Genomic DNA, 21482 nt, shown 5'->3' on the forward strand with positions numbered 1-21482 from the left:
GTGGGCGGCCCCGCGCCCTATAGGGGAAAACTCCCAAAAAAAAAAAAAAAAAAAAAAAAAAAAATACAGTCTATACACTCAATACTGAAAATCTAGGATGGGGATCCATTCCATAGCTTGCCTTTTTAATGTTATCCGAACAAGTGTACTTTTCTGCTACTATTCTATTATCATTATTTACTCTCAGATATCCTATCCAGCAACCTTCAGTGGGAGTAAAGTCCCCTCTCATTATTAAAAAACAATATTGTACAGTTTTGGAAAGTTGTTCCCTACCACCGATAGTTAAACATAGCAATATTACAACTTTGCAAGACTGCAAAATATAGTCATTTAAAATAACACCAAGGTGAAATTTACCTAACCCTTATGGGCCAGGTCCTACAAGTAGTGGGTTTCAAGGTGAATGGAACATCACTAAGTAATAATATGCTGGAATGTCTCACAGAGGGAGCCAGCAAGGTGGGGAATTTCCAATTCACAATCTTCAAAAAAAATTAAAAAGTGAAGAGTAAATGTCTAATTTTCAAAAATGGTTACTGCTATAAAACCACTAAGTGCCTTTAGGACTATATTTTAACATCACTAGGGTTTTGGATTTGCTCACCACTACACAAATAAATATTTATCTCTGAGTAATAATAACATAATAATATTTTCCTTGGAAATTTAAGTTAATCAAATTGACCTTTGTTAACTTCCTAAGAAAACAAGAAAAAAAAAAGCAGGCTGTGATTTCAGCCTTTCAAGTTGGTAAGGTTTATTTTAAAGACATGTGTTTCAGGATTTTATTCCTAAATTTTATGTTACTTGTTCTTTCAGGTTGCTTTCCCACCAATATTTCATTGCTATAATTTCCTTCATGCTATTTAATAAGTTTTTTTCAGTTCTGAAATAAAAATTAATAAAAATTTCCAATAGAAATGTCATTTTTTTGAAACTTACGCTTTCAGTAGAAGGTGTTCTCCTATTTGTTTAGGATTCCATTTGTGTGAAATCTCCCTGAGATAAAAATAAATTTAAATAAAACAGAAACCATGTTACTGAAATATCTTGAATCAGCTCAATTATCAAAAAAGAATGAATTTCTAATAAATATATATTTAAATCTAAAGGAAAAATATTTTCTAACTACATACAATGGTGGTAATTTGAAAATACAGGAAAAAATAGATGAGGTATTTTTGTATGTCTTGTCGACAGCTGCTAGAGGATGGAGACACAAAATGAAATGTAAAAATGAACAAGGTGAGAAGATAAAGGAAGAGCGACAGGTTGGAAAGAATGGATAGGCAAAGGAACAGGACAAAGGATGTGAAAAAGACCTTATAAAGCATGTAAGAATCCCAACAAAATTACAAGCTGAAATACAAAATAGCATGTTATGTTTGTTTAGCACCTAATTACCAAAGTGCCTTTGCTTATTATAATGACGTTCATGCTGTGACCATTACTCCATTCTGTTTATTGCACTGAACAACTACTATGTGCCAGGGACTGCGCAGAGTGCTTTGCAGGAATTATTACTAATCCTCACAATGACTCTATTATCCCCATTTCATAGATGAGAACACAGGATCAAAGACAGACAACTGGTTAGTGCAGAGCTGGTACGTAAGCTGGGTCTCCCCGACATGCCTGTGCTCCCTGTCTGCACTGCTTCTCGTTTCATTTCACACTAGAAGTCCTGTGAGGTGAGCAGAGAAGGAACCGTAGCATTTGTCTTTATGCTGAGAAAAATGAGGGTCAGAAGGTAAGAGGGACATGTTCAAAGGAAATGGGCAAAATGACAGGTCTGGAAGCAAGGTCTGGGACTATGTGCTTTCTGCTGTTTAAGTTACCTTTGGAAACCGTAATAGCAGAGCCGACCATGGGGATCCAGCACCTTGACCACCAAGCAACCTGCTGACCCACTTGTGATGAATTTTTTTTTTTTTTAAGAGAGATTTTTGCTACAGGGTGCATGTGCTCACTAGACAGACAGAAAAGGAGAAATCTCCGCGCCCGCCCCCCTCAAGGGGATGGCCACACCACAATCTCCTCTCCATTCTTCTCTCGGGATTTTGGGCATGTATGCACACACACATGATGTGAATTTCAAGTTGCCTCATCTGGGACTCAAATGGCAGTCGACTATGTGGGAGTCCAGTGACATAACCATTATACCATCTGCTCGTCCCATGATGAAATCTTTTTATATGTCATTATCAAATACCAAATATGTTGATGTATTTTTAATTTTCTATTTTCTAGTAAACATTGCACTTCAAATGAACAACAAAAATTTTTAAATTGATTCGAGTACCTTGCTTTTCACAAAACCATCTAGTTTTCTATCTGAAGATTAACATATATATATATATCCCTGGGACCAAGCAGTAGGAGGTGTGGTGGTTGCAGTGCTGGATTCCTACCTAGCAGACCATGGTCCGTCCTGGACCTGGTGGCTTGAAAACTACGCTGGGCACATATGTGCAACCTCAAAATGCTGAGAGGAGAATGGAGGAAAAAGGACTGGCATGGCCATCCCCTCTCATGGATGATTTCTCTTTTTCCCTCTCTTTGTGTCTCTCTCCAGTGAGGGCACACACCCTACAGCAAAAAACTAAAAATAAAAAAAAAATAGAAAAAAAAATATATACACACACACACACACATATACATACATATATACATACACACATATGTATATATATAAAATCCCTATGCATAATCAATATGCAAAAACAATATAGTTCTATTAACTACATTTAAGCAGTCTTTAATTTTAACATCATCAAATAGCTGCCCTCTTAAAGAAAAAAACTAAAATTACTTTCTGCTGAATCCAGTTCAAACCCCTCATCTTGTAGTTATCTGTTTTCATCTCTCCTCTTTTCTGCTTACTTCCTAAACTTGCTCATTCTCTGCCCCTGGTTCCCATTCATTTCCAAACCCACTCCAAGCTGGCCTCTACCCTATTATCTCAGGAACACAGATGTTTCCAAGGTCCCAAATAACCTCCTTGTCACTAAACTCAATGGACATTTTAAAATCTGTAGCTTATTTGTCAGCAGCCGTTAGGCATCCGTGATCACCATTCTTTCTTAAAGCACTCACTGCCCTGTACTCCACTAGCCCATACTCTTGGTTTGTACCCTCTTTCTTGTCTCTCCTGATTCCTTTGCAGGACCATCTTTCTTAACCCATGCACCTGCTGCAGGAGTAACTAAAGGCTCAGGCCCTCTTCTTTTCTAACTCTGTATGATATAGTTTTCTGAGTACTCTAACCTAAGATGACAGCTTCCTAATCTCTTAAATTTATTTACCATCTGATGCCAGCAGGTGGTGTGGTGGTAAAAGGCTCTGGAATCCCATATGGCCAACCGTGGTTCAAGTCCCAGACCTGGAGCCTTGTTTCTTACTTTCTTTCCCTCTCTCTGTTGCACTCTGGCCCTCTCTGGTCAAATTAAATGAAATAAATAAAGTTGAATAAAATAATTAAAAAAAATTATTTACCATCCATTAAGACTTCTCTATATGCCTCCTAACATTTGCCTACTGATACTCTGCCTGAATAGAATAAAGGACCTGAAAATGAACTCACTGAAAATCAAACTTATAATCTTTCTTTCCTACCTAGACTTGTCTTGGGTCTCCTACTTAGGGACTGCTAAGCAGAAAAGAAATTGGTTGTATTTGGAGAGGACTGCATTGTATTTGAAATAGCAGGTGTTTAGTGTGGATTCAGAGAAATCAGGAAAAAACTGCATTGAGAAAAATGTGAAGTGAAATGAGTCAAAAGCAAGCTGGAGCTCAAAAATGAGTTTTGTGAGACACTACATTACACAGCTAATCTTGGTTATGGGAGATCCTACCTCTTGTTAATGATATTAGGAAACTCACATGTTAATTAAGGGTACTTTGGGGTAGAACAACACACTCTGGGGTAGTCTAACTCACTTCAACTGAAGGAAAGTTATTAAGAGGACTGAGAGGGCCTGGCAGGATATAAAGAAAGAGATCTGAGATACTGATCCTAGGTTACAGACATTTTCTTAAAAAGTAATATTACTGAGAAACTATAAGCTGGGTAACTTGATCAGTACAACAGATCTGCTGTTTTTCTACCTTATGTGATCAGAATCAGTATGAAAAAAACTAAACATTGGCAAAGCCATATTGTCACACCTGTTCTACTTAGTCACTACTGGCACTTAAGAAACCTCAGGCCAGGAGACCTCCGAGTTCACACCCTCCTCACACAGTGGCTTCTGCAAACTGCTCTGAGTTACCCTTCACTGTGTCATGTACCATGACTCGGCTTTCCCTCAAGAAAGCTCAATCCTGCCCAGAGAAATAAAAATAAGTTGTTATTTTGAAGATGTTTACACTCTGCTTCAGTAAATGGCTTCATCCGATATCCAGTTATATGAGCCAAAATTGTGGAAGTCACCCGTGATAATGCCTTCTCTCTCATCTACCATTCTTCTCTCATCACCAAGGTCCGTCCACTTCACCTAAGTATCTTCCAAACTGTTCACTCACCTCCATCTCGAAACATACACCCTAGCCCTAGCTACTGTCATTTCCCACCTTGACTACTGCTAGAGTTTCTGACGATGTCTTTTATCCACTTTGGCCCTCCAGAAATCTTTTAATTGGGAGCTACAATGACCCTTTGAAAACATAAATGATGTCACCGACACTGTTTAAAACCTTTCAATATCCTTAAAGTGGCCTAGTACCTAACTTATAAATCTCCCATATTATCTGTTAACACTCCTTTAATGTATGTGTTATTTTTTTCTTAAGGTTTTTGCTATAGGGCACATGCACTCACTAGAAAAACACAGAGTGAGAAGTCATCCCTTCCCCCTAGGAGGGATGGCCATGCCATAACCCCTTATCCTCCATTCTCCTCCTGAGATTTTGGGCACACACGCGCACACACACCAGACATAATTTTTAAGCTGTAATTAAACTGTGGTTAGCCACATAAAAGTCTAGAGTCTTAACCACAATGCAACCTGCTGGCCCTACCTTTCATGTATTCTTTTTTGTTTTTTTTTAATAATTATTTTATTTTTATTCATTTTTTTTTTAATTTGACCAGAGAGAGACAGAGGTTGAGAGTGAGAGAGAGGAAGTGAGAAAGCAAGCCACCAGATTCAGGACTTGAACCCTGGTCGACCATGTGGGAGTGTCCAGCGCCCCAATCACCACGCCACCTGCTGGTCCCACGTATTCTTTGTAAGACCTTCTTGGTACACATCATTGTGATCGTCCCAAAAGTATATCACTCTTCCCCCTACCCCCATGGTATTATTGCTAAAAATGTAAGAATTAATAAAAATAATACATTATATCACTCTATATCATTACGACATGCAAAATAAATTTTCCCAGCACAAATACACTGTATATTAGTCCAGTTAAAGATATTATTATACATGTTATCATCAACAGATAATTTTCCATTTGTGTGACCCTTAAATATTTTGCTTCTTCCTCTTTCTCCTTGATTCCCTTCCTCTCACCCTCCCCCATTTCCCATCTCCTCCAACACTGTTCCTAATATCCACAATTGTTCTCCATACTTTTTTTCTTCCAATTATTTTGGTTTCTGTCATTGAATAAAGACATTCAGTATATATTGAGTGGAAATATACAATGCCTCTCTCTCATAATCTGGCTTGTTTCACTTAGCAGTAAATCTTCCATATTTGTTTGCTTTCTATCAAATGTCAGTCTGGTTTTTTTTGTTTTGTTTGTTTGTTTTTTAATGACTGAGTAGTATTCCACAGTGTATATATACCACATTTTTCAATCCACTCATCTGTTTGTGGACTTTGGGTTGATTCCAGGTCTTAGAAATTATGAATAATGCCACGATAAACATGGGTGTACAAGTGCTTTTCCAACTGAGTGTACTCCTATCCTTCAAGTAGATACCCAGATGTAGAATTGCTGGATCATATGGTAGTTCTATTTGGAGGTCTCTGAGGAACTGCCATATTATTCTCCACAGTGGCTGTATTAATTTATATTCTCACCAACAGTGTAGGAGAGTTTGCTTTTTACCACAGCCTTGCCAGCACTTATAATTTTTTTTTTTTAAACCTTAGCTGTTCTGACTGGGTTTAGGTAGTATCTCACTGTGGTTTTGACTTGTATCTCCCTTATGATAAGGAACATTGAGCATTGTATTTGAAATAGCAGGTGTTTAGTGTGGATTCAGAGAAATCATGTTTTCAGCACTGTGTATGTCTTCCTTAGAGAGTTGTCTGTTCAGTTCATTTGCCTGTCTTTCAATTGGCTTGATTTTTTTTTTGGGGGGGGAGGGTAAGAAACTTGAGTTCCCTGTATATTTCAGTTACTAATCCCTTATCTGAGGCATGGTTTGAAAACACATTCTCCCATTCCAAGGGTTATCTCTTCACTCTAATTAGTGTTTCTTTTTCTTTGCAGAAGCTTTTTAACCTGATGTTGTCCTACTTGTCTATTTTTGAATTGTTGCCTGTACTTTGGGAGTCTTTATTTAAAGTCTTTTGACTATTCTAATGACTCCAAGAGTTTCCTCTGTGTTATCCACCATTAGTATTTATTTTTAAGAGAGATTTTTGCTAGAGAACATGCAAGCTTGTTGGAGAAACAGAGAGGGGGATGGCCACACCGCAATCCCTTCTCCTCCATTCTCCCCTTGGGATTTTGGGCAAGTACACACACACTGTTGGCCTGAGTTTCAAGCCTTTGGGCCCAGGACTCTAACCAGGGTTGGCCATATGAGAGTCCAGCAACATAACCATGTCATCTGCTGGTCCCCACCATTAGTTTTATAGTTTGGGATCTTAGTTTACATCTTTGATCCATTTTGGGTTGATTTTTGTTAATGGTGAGAGATAGGGATCCAGTTTCATCCTTGTGCAGGTTAATACCCAGTTTTTCCAGCACCATTTTACTAAAGAGATTTTTCTTTCCCAACTGTATTATCTGGTCTCCTTTGTCAAAAATGAGTTGGTTGTATGTTCTGTGGCTTATTTCTGGGATCTCTATTCCATCCCATTTAGTCCACATGCCTGTTTTTGTGCCAGTACCATGCTGTCTTGATTATCACAGCTTTGTAATATGTTTTGGGGTCAGGGAGTGAGATGCTTCCTATTCCACTCTTCTTGTGTAGTATTGGTTTGATGATATGGGGTCTTTCATGATGCTAAACAAATTCTATGATTTTTTTTTCTATTTGTGAAGAGCATTATCTGGTAATTAGAGATTGTATTAAATAAATTAATTTGTGTAGAATTGACATTTTGGTTATATTCATTCCTCCAACCCAGGTACGTGGAATATCCTTCCACTTTTTTTGTATCATTTTCAATTTGTTCTTTTCTTTTTTTAAAAAAGTTTTTCATAGTTTTCCTTATAGAGGTCTTTGACTTCTTTGGTTAGATTTATTCTTAGGTAGCTTACACTTTTTGCAGCTACTGTAAATGCAATCGCTTTCTTTAACTGTATCTCAGTCTGTCTGCTGTTGATGTATAGAAATGGTATAGATTTTTGTATGCTGATTTTGCATACTGCCACTTTACTGTATTCATTTATCACAGCAGTTTTCTTTTTATTGGTAAATTATTTTGGGTTTTCTATGTATCTAATCTTATCACCTACGAATAGAGATAATTTCTCTTCTTCTTTCAAAAAAATGGCTTTTATTTTATTCTTATCTAATTGCATTGTGTAGGACTTCCAATATTATTATTATGGTTTTTTTTTGGAGGTTTTCGCTATAGGGCGCATGCGCTCGTCAGACAGACAGAGACATAGAGACAGAAAGCGAGAAATCACCACCCAGGGGGGATGGTCACAGTGTAATCCCTTCTCCTCCATTCTCCTCTAGGGATCTTGGGCATGCATGCACAAGCACCCGGCGTGAGTTTTAAGCCACCGGGTCCAGGATGCGAACCACGGTCGACGACGTGGGAGTCCAGCAACATAGCCATTATGCTAACTGCTGGTTCCCATCCAATATTATTTCTAAAAGGAGTGGAGAAAGTGAGCAGCTTTGTCTTGTTTCAGTTTTATTTTGGAGAGGTTTTCGCTATAGGGCGCATGTGCTCCCCGGACAGAGAGAGACGTAGAGACAGAAAGCGAGAAATCACCACCCAGGGGGGATGGTCACAGTGTAATCCCTTCTCCTCCATTCTCCTCTAGGGATCTTGGGCATGCATGCACAAGCACCCGGCGTGAGTTTTAAGCCACCGGGTCCAGGATGCGAACCACGGTCGACGACGTGGGAGTCCAGCAACATAGCCATTATGCTAACTGCTGGTTCCCTCTTGTTCCAGTTTTTAGGAAAAAAGTTTTCAATTTTTCCCCATTTAGTATGATGTTAGCTCAGTCACACGTGTTCTCTTTCTCTCTCTCTCTCTCTCTATATATATATATATGTTTTGCATATATACATTTTACTGTGTTGAGAAATGTCCCTTCTATGCTGATTTTGCTGACAGTCTTAATCATGAAGGGATGTTGTATTTTATCAAATGTTTTTTCTGCAACGATTGATATAATCGTATGGTTTTTATCTTTTTTTCTGTTAATGTGGTGTATTACATTTATGGTTTTGCATATATTGAACCATGTTGTACCCCTGGATGGTATATAATCTTTTTAATGTGTTGTTTGATACAATTTGCTAGTATCTTGTTGAACATTTTTGCATCTATATTCATCAGATATATTAATTAGTCTGTGGTTTTTTGTTTTGACCTTGTCTATTTTGGGTATGAGGGTGACAGAGGTTTTATAAAAAAAATTTGGAAGGGTTCCTTCCTTCTGGATCTTTAGAAATAGTTTTGAGTAGAATGGTGGTTAGCTTTTATTTTAAAGTTTTGTAGAATTCAGAAGTGAAGCCATAGGGACTTGGGCTTTTCTTTGTTGAGAGGCTACTCATTATTGATTCAATCTCATTGCTTGTTATTGGTCTATTCAGGCTGTCCCTGTCTTCCTTATTCAATCTTGGTAGATTATATGTGTCCTGGAATTTGTCCATCTTATCCAGGTTTTCTTGTTTGTTAGCATATAGTCATTCAAAGTATTCTCTAATGATCAAATATGTTATGTCTGTTGTAATATTGCCCATTTTATTGATGACTTATTTGGTTTATCTTGTCAAAGAACCAGTTTTTGGTTTCATTTATTTTCTGCACTGTTCTTTTATTCTCTATTTCATTTATTTCTGCTCAAATCTTTTTTTTTTTGTTTTTTTTTGTTTGTTTGTTTTTGAGAGGTTTTTGCTATAGGGTGCATGCGCTTGTCAAAAAGAAAAAAAAAAAAAAAAAAAAACCACAAGAGAAGCAAGAAATCAACCTGCAGGAGGGATGGCCACGCCTCAATCCTTTCTCCTCCATTCTCCTCTTGCCATCTTGGGCACGCATGCACATGTGCCTGGCATGAGTTTAAGCCACTGGGTCCGGAACTCAAACTGCAGTAGACTACATGGGAGTCCAGCGGCACAGCCATTACACCAACTGCCGGTCCCTCTGCTCAAATATTTAGTATTTCTTTTCTCCTGGCAACTTTTTCCCCCCAGTTCCCTGAGGTATGTTGTTGTCTATTTGCCACCTTTCCATCTTTCTCTTAAGTGGACTAATTGTTATGAACTTCCCACTTACTACTGCTTTTGCTGTCCCATAGGTTATGCACACTCATGTACTCATTGGTTTTAATGAATCTTTAACTTCACAAAAAATAACCCTAGAAAATGTCCAAACATATGAAAACTAAATAACCTATTCCTAAATGACTTTACAACCACTACATATCACTAATGCTTTTCTACTACAAACCCAATGCTCATCCTTCTCTCACCAAATAACCTTGTATCTGGTTTCATAGAGAAAACAGACTCAAGAAAATTTCCATAAATAGCTCTACCCTCTTGCTCCAAATGTATCTACAATTATAATTCTCCCATCTTTGGTTACTAGGACACTATTGTCCTATATCTTACTGCTATTTTCAATTTGTTTTGAGGGTACCTTTATCTCCCTCAACTATCTCTCCCACCCATCACACAAACACACACACACCTTCATGGCACATGTATGTGCATGTCACACATATATGCACATACAAGTTGCCCAGGACTCACGTTGGCCCAATTTATGCCAGTAGTCTATAAGTTCTGCTTAGGTGATTCCACCTATTCTAATACTTCAGCTGCTACTTTTATTATACAGCACTTCAAATCTATTTCTCTGCTTCAAATTTTCTCTGAGACTCGGATCCTCAGTTCCCAACATCCACCTGACATGTCCCCCTGATGTATCTCAAACTATGTTCATAAGAATTCAATTTTTGAAGGGGACCAACAGTTACTGTAATGGCTATGTCACTGTATTCCCATGTAGTCAATCATGGTTCGAGTACTGGACCTGGTGGCTGAAACTCTCACAAGGCACATGTGCATGCATGCAAAAGATCCCAAGAGGAGAATGGAGAAGGGATTGTGGCGTGGCCATCCCCCCGGGGGATGATTTCTCGCTTTCTGTCTGTCTGGCGAACACACGCGCCCTATAGCAAAAACCTCTCCAAAAAAAAGAATTCAATTTTTCATTTTCTTCTGCACTCCAGCTTATTATTCTTTGTAAATTCCCCATCTTGGTTTTCCAATCTAGAAATCTCAGTCACTATTGCTAACAACTTATTTTCCCAGACCCTCATTCATAATTTAAAATCAATTACCATCAGTTATACTTTATAAATGTCTATCCAGCTCAATCCTTTCTGTTTTGTTCCATAGTTCAGGACATTCTCATTCTGGCCTAGATTACTACGATAGCTCTCCACAAGTCTATCTTCACCAGTCCATTTTTTTATAAAGTACCACTTGTGTACATTCTTGATTGAAAATCGATATATTCAAAACAGGAACAGGTCAGCTGCAGTGGTGCAGCAGTAATGCAATGTTCCATGATGCTGAGGCCACATGGGAAGGTCCTAGGTTCACCTTTGGTGGTCTTCCTGTATACAGCAGGTCTGTGCATAAGCACTATTGATCCTAGCTGGCTGAGGCTATAGGTTGATTGCAGCATGTTGGGGGTGGACTGCACCTCTGTTGGGGATGCCCTCTCTCACTTATGGGAGAAATAAACAAACTTAGGGGGAAACAAAACAAAACAAAAACAAAAACTGGACTCTGAACCCCAAAGAGAATGCATTTCTACAAATGTATAGTCATACTTTAATCTAGCAACTCAGCTTCTTTTCCTACTATTCTACCCCAATATTTCAAGAACAAGGTACTTATTACTTAGACCATCCAAACTCTACAACATTGGGAATGCCATCATCTCTTCTTGGAATGATCTTCTTTGCCAAGTTACTTTTTGCTCATGAATCAAGATCTATCACAGATTTCAAAGATTTTATGAAATCTTTGGCAGTAACTGTAGGCAAAGTGTCCCTTGGGCTCTGAAAGGAGTTTGTTTAATTACAGCATGTATCACACAATGTACTAAAACAAACTTACATATGTCTCCTTTATTGAATTGACTGTTTAAAGAACAGGAATTGCCCCATTCTGATATTTGTTCCTCAGTTGGCAGTTGTTGGCATAGAAGGAGTGGAAAGACATCTCTCAACAGACACTAGACCAAGAAGCATTATCTTTATCACATACCAATTCAGTAAGATACACTTAATAGCTTTATTCTGTTTCTTCATGTAGCAACTACAGACAAGTTATCAGATTTAAGATACGTTTAGAAACTATATTTTAATAAATTTTAATATGAAACTAATAGTGAGAAAATGCCAAACAAAACATACCTTGGCAAAGGTGTGAATTCACTAATTATGCCTTCTGCTCCAAGTGTGACTCCCTGGACAATAAACGTACTTCCCATTCCTTTCCATAGGGCTCTTGGTCCCTAAAATAAGATTTACTGTTACTCTGATTAATCCTCAGATATGAAACACAGAAGAAGATCTTAATAAAATTTAATATTAAATATTTTCTGATATTTTCCAATAAAGAATTATCCTAACAGAAATCTTAATAGAGAACTGACTAAAGTATATCCTGCCATTCTAATGTTTGTTAAGTGGCCCACATTTAGGTCAAAGTAAACACTCTATTAGTTAAATACTCCTAATGATTAATTACTCAATGTCCCTAATATCTATATATTCAACTCCCTACTAGTCTTGCTCTTTAGATGACCAAGAAGTACATTAAAGCTAACACATTCATAACTTTACCTAATCTAATCATACTAATTGTTTTTCTCTGCTATAGTTTCCATCTCCTTAGATAGCAGCTTTGTCAAGCTAATGTCCAGACTGGATATTCAGTTAACATTTTCTTTCTCTCTCTTCTTATCTAATCAGTCACCAAGTTCTACAAATTCTCATCCCCTAGTTGCTTACAAATCTATGCTCTTTTCTCCATCCTTACACAATGACTTTTTATCAATTTGACTATATTACAAAAGTTTCACTGTTTCAAGTCTGGCAGTTTCCACAATTCCATCAGTGATATTTGTTTTTTATTATCTATCTAGCTATATGCTATTTATATGTAATAATTTAATTGTAGCACGATTAAATTTTAATTTTAGTACAGTTACAAAGAAGCAAGAGGGGCCAGCAGGTAGCATGGTGGCTAAAGTGCTGGATTCCTACATGGCTAAACACGGTTCGCGTCCCAGACTTGGTGCCTTAACATTCACATTCATACTTAAAACTCCGAGAGAAAAATGGAGAAAGAACTGCAGTGTGGCCATCCCCCTAGAAGGTGATTTCTCACTTTCTCTCTCTCTCTCTGTCTCTATGGTGAGTACACATACCCTGTGACAAAAATCTAAAAAAAAAAGTAATAGGGTATCAGGTAAAAATTTTTCTCTTTTCATCCCAATTTTCTGGCAGTAGTTTCTTATAAATCATCCAGGGATTATCCATGTGTTTAAGTCATGTGTCTCTTAATGATGTAGTCATGCCAATATCATAGGCTGTACTCACATAAACCTAGATGGTATAGCATGGCATAGCCTACTCTAGACTTAGACTATATGGTATATAGATTATAATTTTATGAGATCAGCATTATATTGGGTCATCAGGAAAGTCATGACATATTTTGCCTAGAAAAACATAGAAAAATACCTACCTTTCCTGACAACCGTGTGGTTTGTAACTGATCAAAACAGCATTGCACAGTGTATGACTGTCTATCTCTTTTTATATTAGATATAGAAATGTTTTTATTTTGCCCATTTTTTAATAGGGGGGGCTATCTTAAACCATAAAAAATAACCTGAGAGACTATTGCATAATACACCGAACTACCTTATTTTTATTTGTAAAGGTCACACAATGTTTCAGCATATAAATATACCACAATTCTTTTACTGATACTCCACTGATGGATATTTAAACACTTTCAAATTCATTATCATATGCAGTGCCACAATGGCATCCTTACATTCACATTTTTGGACATACATGCACACATCTATGTGGGATAATTCCTAGAGATGAAATTAGTAAGTATAAGAACACTTGCATTTTACATTTTGAGGGATATTACCAAACAACCTAAGTTTGTTTAACATACTTTGGTCACTGGTAAAATATCTTCAGTGTACTCTTGTAGCTTATAAGATCAAATGTGTAGTTCTTAGATCCTTTGATTTCCTACTGATAATTCAGCCTCCAGCCCACAAGCTTGAGTGGTAGAGAGCTCCTCTAGCCTTCAATCTCTGTCTGTGTCTCTGTCTTTCTCTGCTTCTGTCTTTTCATTTTTTTGTAATTTTTCCTTTAAAAAATTTTTTAAGGTAAAAGTATTCTCTTGTTTTCAGCCCCATCTTTGTCTTGTTAATAATCCCTTCTCCCACTCCCACGCAGGCAGGAGAGGCAAGAGGCAGGCCTTGAGAAGAAGATTCCTCATGGCTCCTGAGAACTAGTGATTCTGTGTGGCGCACAGTTTTCTATTTTGTGCTTAAAAAAAAAAAAAATTGGGAACCAGCAGTTAGCGTAATGGCTGTGTCGCTGGATTCCCATGTAGTTGACCGTGGTTCGCGTCCCAGACCCGGTGGCTTGGAACTCACGCTGGGCACATGTGCATGCGTGCCCAAGATCCCGAGAGGAGAATGGAGGAGAAGGGATTGTGGCATGACCATGCCCCCTGGGGGGTGATTTCTCACTTTCTGTCTCTCTGTCTCTCTCTGTCTGTCTGGCGAGCGCATGTGCCCTATAGGGAAAACTTCTCAAAAAAAAAAAATTAAAAAAATTTTTTTTCCTGTTTCTTTGTTGTTATTGTCTTTCCTCTCTTTCTTTTTCCTTTTCTTTGACTTTTATCTCATCTCTCTGCTCCTCAATATCCATTTACTGTGTTTCTAGATGGATCTAAGGAAACTATAGCCAAACATCCAAATGCTATTAGGGTGAATGTATTCCTCAATATCTACTGAATCTGCTACACAAAGTTATCACAACGGAACTGCAAAGAGATTCCAGATCACCTCTTTCTGCTCACTCCTTAGCGTGCAGATTGAACTTCAAGAATAAGGAAGAAACACACCATCCATCAGATGACTAGAAATCACTGCAGGACCACAAGGAACATGGGAAAGCAAGAAAATACCTCTCCTCTCAGGGAAAAGAATAAATCCTCTTCATACACAGATAGTTCAATGGAAATTATGGAAATTTCTGATGAAGAATTTAGAATATTCATAATGGCTAAGCTAACAGAGATGGAAGAGAAGAGAGACAATGAACTACAGAAGAGAAAGGAGAAAGGAGCTGAAGAGTTCCAGGAGGTGAGGAAATTCTTACAAGATCTAGAAAGGAATTACACACTTTAAAAAAGAATCAAATGGAACTGTTAGAGATGAAGGTTATAATACAGGAAGTCAAAATGTCCCTTGAAAGTATTAAAAGCAGACTAGATCATACAGAAAATAGAATCTCAGACATAGAAGAGAAAATTGCTGGCCTAGAAAAATCCACCACAAAGACTAAGAAAATGGCCCAAAAATGACAATAATATATGAGAAATAATAGATACCATCAAACGTCCAAACATCCAGGTAATTGGTAGCCCAGAAAGTGAGGAGACTCATAAGGGCATTGGTAATCTATTCCATGAAATCCTACAAGAAAACTTTCCAAACCTAGAGAGGTACTCTAAGATCCAGTCCCAAGAAATACAAAGGACCCTAAATAGAATCAATGCAAGAAGATCTTTTCCAAGACACATTATAGCCAGATTGACCAAAACCACAGACAAAAACAAGATACTAAGATTGGCAAGAGAAAAACATCAAGTTACCTACAAAGGCTATCCCATCAGGCTGATAGCAGACCTCTCATCAGAAACAATGTGAGTGAGGGAAGAATGGGAAAATATATTCAAAGTGTTAAGAGAAAAGCAATTTCAACCAAGAATACTGTATCCAGCCAAGATTATATTTCATGTGGGAAGAAAAGAATATTCTCAGATAAACAAAACCTGAAAGAATTTACCAACACCAGACCAGATCTCCAAGAAGTTCTCAAGGGAGTGCTATATCAGGAAAATTAAATATAGACACACAGAAATAAGAGTTCAAAAACTAAGAAAATGGCCAACTTAATCATAAGGACAAGTCTGGAGTTGAATATTATATCCCAGAATTTAATTGGGAAAATCAAACCGCAACAGAAGATAAAGTAAGTGAGACTGAATTAGTGAAATAGAATTTTATGACTTTTGACTAAAACATTGCTGATTTTCTTCTAGGCTTTGTCATCCAGTTTTAAGGATTAGTGTCCTGTCACGAGCTGTTGATAGGTTCATGTACCTACGATTTGAACAGAATGTTAACCTGTTTCCTGGCTTTAAGTTTTAAGCAAAATTCCTTAGCATTTCTTTGATTTAAGTTAAAACTGCTTTTCCTGAAATTACCAAGTGAACTTGCTATTGAAAGTAGTTAGATTATTTAAAAAATTGTGTGATCAACATAATATGCGGGAAAAAGGAATGGAAGACAACTGTAGACACCAGAGATAGTGTGAGAAGAGGGTAGGAAAGGACAGAGGGTCAGAAATAGGAATAAAAACAAAACAAAACAAAGCAAAAAAAAAAAAATGTATATATATATATATATATATATATATATATATATACACACACATATATATACACACACACACACACACACACACACACACACATATATGAAACTAGAAATGGAAAATTTTTGATGATAACATGCATGATTAAGCCACTATGCAGTATATTAAGAATGGGAAATAGCATTTTGTATGCTGTGACGATACTTAGGGACTGAATGTAAATTAAGTTAAAAAAAAAGTTTCAGAAAAAATAAACCTAAAACTGTTTTTCTTGAAATTAAAAAAAATGTGTTAAAAATACCTATTTGATGACTACAGTAAGATATATAGCTTCAGCTAAGTGCTACTTTATAGGATGTTCATTCTACTCACTGAGGATTAGGCCTAAAGTCAGACTTGTGTTCATGAATATGTATATATCAGCTGTGCTTGCTATTCAAAATATTTAGATTAAGATCTTTAGTGAATCAATAAGATGTGGGGGGGAAAAGGCATAGAAAGCAACCATAGATACCAGAGGCAGTGTGGGAGGAGGGTGGGAGATGGCAGAGGGTGAGAGTTAGGGAATCAAGGATGGGGGGAAAAAAGCAAAATATACAAGAAACAAGAAATGAAAAATTATTTGTTGACCATAACATGTATGTTGATGTGCTTGACTGAGCCAATATACAGTGTATTCTGGATGGAAAATCTCATTTTGTATACTGTAATGATATACAGTGAATGAATGTAAATAAATAAATTTAAATACAAAAAAAGGAGATAAGACTTCTTGATAGTGAACTCAGATGGTCCTTTCCCCAAAGTTTTTCCTAGCCATGTACTGTGCTTAATCCAAGTTTGGAAAAGGAATCTCTCTTCTGTACTGACAGCAGGGAGGAGAATTTTATATTGTTATTACTGCATTTATCTTACTGCTCAATGTTTTCCTTCTTCTTTTTTTTTAAGGTTTCTGTCAGAGGGCATGTGCGCTTGCCAGAGAGACAGACAGAGACAGTGAAAGGGAGAGAGAGAAATTACCTCCCAGAGGGATGGCCATGCTACAATCCCTTCCCCATTTTCCTCCTGGGATTTTGAGTATACTCCCACATGGGCTGGCATGATTTTCAAGGTGCTGGGTTCAGAACTCAAACCATAGTAGCCGTGTTGGAGTTCAGAGCCTTAACCACCATACACCTGCTGGCTCCACTGTACCATAATCTTGTGTTTTTGTTTCTATGACTACACTAAAAACTTCTTGATAGCAGAGACATTCTCTTACCCTACTAGCTACTATGCTCTTAGAACTTAGCACAACTCTCTGTACCTTTTGTTAAAGTATGTAAAATTTTAAGATCAATAAAAATCATTATTATGCCATATTAGTCTTATGTACAGGAGCTGAGGTATTTTCTATTAACCAATTAAAAGAAATGATTCTTTTCTCATTATTATTTGCTAGAGGGAGTGTGTACCCACAAGAGACAGAGAGAGCAACAGTGAGAAAACACCCTTCACAGGGGATGGCCATGCCATAATCCCTTCTCCTCCATTTCTCTTTCCTTTCGGGATGTTGGACACCCACGCACATGCATGCAGTGTATTTTTCAAGCTGCATGGTCTAGGACACAAACAGCATGCACGGTAGGCCATGTGAGATCCAGCTGCCTTAACCACCACACCACAAGCTAGCCCCAAATAAATTGTTCTTGTTTTAATGATTTTTAAGCCCAAATCACATATCTTTATACCTTTATCAGAAACCATAGACTAATAATTCTCACCTGAGTTTTGTTGAAGCTGCACATAATATTGATGACTGTAAACGGAGTAAGATGATAATGCCGAGCATGGTAATTAACCTATAAAAAAGATATTATCATAATTTTTCTGTTATTTTTTAAGTCAAGAAAGAATAAGACCATGAAAAATAAACAGTGGAGTCATAGCATAAACAAAAGTAAAATCATAATATAAAGTCAATATAAATTATACAACAAAGTTATTGTTAAAAGTGCTTTAAATAGCCTATTAAAAGTATATATATATATATATAGTCATATAAACACAATCTGAAGACCAATGCATAATATACATGTTCATGTAGACTATCTGACAGTGGGTCTTGCTGTTTGGTATTTTACTTATTTAAATACCCAAATTACCTCTCCCAGATCATGCTCATTCCAGGTAAAGGTTTTTGAAACTATAGGTCCCTATTAGTAAAGTATGAAATCAGTCAAGGTACTCAAAAAGATATTTATTAAGTGAAATATAAAAAGAAAAGGCTATAATGCCATCATGTATTCTAATGATATAATTTCATAAAATATTTTTATATTTAAGTCAGTGTCTTGCCATCACAGTTCTCCTGCCTCAGCCTTCCAACTGGGACTACATGTGCACATAACCACACCTGGCTCTTTTTCAGACAGCATCTTGCTAGATCACCCAGTCTAGCCATCAGTGTGCAATCCTCCTCCCTCAGCCTCCCAAATCACTAGATTACAAGCACCTGCCACCACATCTGGCCGGTAAGTTGTACAGAAAAACAGAAAAATATAATATATAAAAATACTCCTCTTGTTTTAACGTACCTAAGTGTAAGGCTGAATTTTCTTATTTCTTTTACAATCAATTATAACAGACTTATCACAGAAGCAGTTATGAGAATCTACCCATTTTCTATTTATTAAGACATTTGCAAAAAAGTAAAATACCTGTTTTCTTTTTTATTTTTTGGAGAGGTTTTTGCTACAGGGCGCGTGTGCTCGCCAGACAGACAGAGAGAGACAAAGAGACAGAAAGCGAGAAATCACTCCCCCAGGGGGGATGGCCACGCCACAATCCCTTCTCCTCTGTTCTCCTCTCGGGATCTTGGGCACACATGCACACATGCCCGGCGTGTTTTAAGCCACCGGGTCCGGGACACGAACCGCGGTTGACTATGTGGGAGTCCAGCGACATAGCCATTATGCAAACTGCTGGTCCCAATATCTGTTTTCTTAAAATGTTATTTTAATATTGAATGAGTTTTCTATTTTTTAAATAAATAAATAGAAACAGTAAAACTTTCATAGTTTTAATTTCTAAGATGGTAAATATAAACAGATATGACCCACATAAACTTCTTTGGAACTATCAATAATTCTTAAATTTTAGAGATTTTGAAAGTTTGAGAACAGATGTATTATAGAAATATGGGGACATTTCACAAGGAACAATGCTTACATAGTTTCATGACATTTATCTGCATTCTGTACTTCAAATGAGGGTTAGGATTATTGCTTCAGTCACAGAAATGGCATTTACCTGACATTGGCGGCGCAGAACAATGCAAGGATGGGCCAGTACATTTTCTGTAAAGAGACTAAATAAAAATGATTTAGGTACACATGTATCTGTGTAGAGACAAATTTAATTTATAACATATCTGCATCTGAAATTATTCCTGCCTGTAGAATCATGTATTATTTTATGTTCTCTAGACTTGAAAGAATTTTTAAAAATGTCTAGATATGTTTGCAAACGATTTTATCAATAACAAAATTTAATATAAAAAGTAAAAATTAAATCTGCAAAGTGGTAACTAAGAGAAAGAATACATAAAGTTAATACTGAGAGTATAAAAGATAAATCTAGATCTGTATGGTTGGAATGGGAAATGCTGCATCAGTTATATGACATCATTAGGTGCCATTTAACTTCCATTTCTTTCTGCAGATGTCCCATGAACAATGTTCCAATCAGCAGTGCCATCTGCTCTTTTTTTTTTTTTTTTTTTTTTTCTTTTTTTTTTTAGAAAGGTTTCTTTTTGCTGCAGGGTGCAGAAAGAGACAGAAAGCGAGAAATCACCCCTCCAGGGGGGATGGCCACGCTGCAATTGCTTCTCCTCCATTCTCCTCTCAGGATCTTGGGCAGCACGCACATGCACCCGGCGTGAGTTTAAGCCACCGGGTCTGGGATTTGAACCACGGTTGACTACATGAGAGTCCAGTGACACACCCATTACACTAACTGCTGGTCCCAAGGGCCATCTGCTCTTTATGTGCCCCATTTTGAAAAATTTGGTTCTCATGTACTTTGCACTTCAGTTACAGAACTTTTTAATAGTTTGTTAGTCAACTATTATTTTCTGTATCATGTATTTCTTTTGAAAATATTCCCCACAAAATATTACAGTTGTGAGTTTACGCTTTGCATGCAAGGACATTCACATATATATATAAGGTCAAAACAACATAAGTTTTAAGTATAAACAGCAAGGCTAAAAATAGTAAGACTAACAGAATGAAAAATACAGATTTTATTTTTATTGACATTAAAATCTTCAGTTTAATTATGCAAATAAAAGTGTTTTCTCCTAGCTCAAACATTTAAAATTATGCTTTGCAAATTCTTATGTTTCTGAAACCTGTATTCACTAATGATCGCAAGTAAAGCTAATGGTTTTTCTGAAAGAAAATGATCACTAGAAATAAAAAATATTATTAAAAAATAATAATAAAATGGGGCCAGCTGGTGATGTGGTGGCTAAGGTGGCTGGATCCCACATGGCTAACTGCACAATCGCCTCTGGAAAACATGGCAGGCACACGTGCACACATATTCAAAAGACCAAGGAGAATAGAGGAGAAAGGACTGTGGTACTCTTTCTTACTTTCTTTCTCTCTTGCAAGCATATGGTGCCCTATAGCAAATTTTTAAAATAAAAAAATAAATAAAACAAAGTAATGCAGATGACTGAATGCTGATTATAAGAAAAATGTACACTCTCTAATGCTAAATATTTGACTGTTTAAAGAGATGGTTCAATGTACATTTTTTGATGAGGAGGGAGATAAAATAACATTTGGTTTTATTCCTTGGCTAGACTCATGACAGTTCTGACAATACTGATCACAAAATTATTTTGTGTGTATTTACAGAATTGAGGGACTAATCTCTACTCTTACTAGAAAAAATTAACTTAAGGATTTTAATCATTTTTCTAAAAAATATTATTTAATATTTAATCTGCTGCTTGCAACCTGCTTGCCCTATAGCAATCATTTACTACCATTAATTTAAAAAACTCTAAATAAAAAATTCAAGTCTTTGGATAAAATATTACCTTGCAAGTCCAATACCGAATCCAGCAAATCTATTCAACTGTTCTGAAATAAAAGGAAGATTACTCAATCAGTATTTTGGTTTACTTTAAGAGAAAACTTTTCTTTTATTAACATGCTGCCCATTAAAACCTAAAAGTCAAATTGTGGTAGGGGGTAGGGAGGTAATTTGCATGAGTGAAGGATTCTGCTGAGGCTTCTTCCAGCCACAAAGTATAGACCATTTAAAGGCACAACTCTTTAGTGCCAATTCACTGTTGCCACAAGGGACTATGGGCCCAGTGTTTCCAA

The 21482-nt window shown here is 36.8% G+C and overlaps 1 protein-coding gene across 1 annotated transcript in view; it reads right to left on the bottom strand.

Moving 5' to 3' along the window:
* Positions 1-21236, bottom strand: part of SLC25A46 (solute carrier family 25 member 46) — a gene marked incomplete at its 5' end in the record, with an annotated part of 28895 nt that extends 7659 nt beyond the window's left edge. Inside the window, 5 exon segments of the mRNA XM_027765402.1 lie at positions 946-1002; positions 11812-11912; positions 17865-17942; positions 19393-19450; positions 21194-21236. Of these exon segments, the coding sequence (XP_027621203.1) occupies positions 946-1002; positions 11812-11912; positions 17865-17942; positions 19393-19450; positions 21194-21236 (337 nt within the window).
* Between the last annotated feature and the right edge of the window lie 246 nt (positions 21237-21482).

This window comes from Tupaia chinensis, unplaced genomic scaffold (genome assembly GCF_000334495.1).
Source record: "Tupaia chinensis unplaced genomic scaffold, TupChi_1.0 Scaffold138235_1, whole genome shotgun sequence".
Lineage (NCBI taxonomy): Eukaryota > Metazoa > Chordata > Mammalia > Scandentia > Tupaiidae > Tupaia > Tupaia belangeri.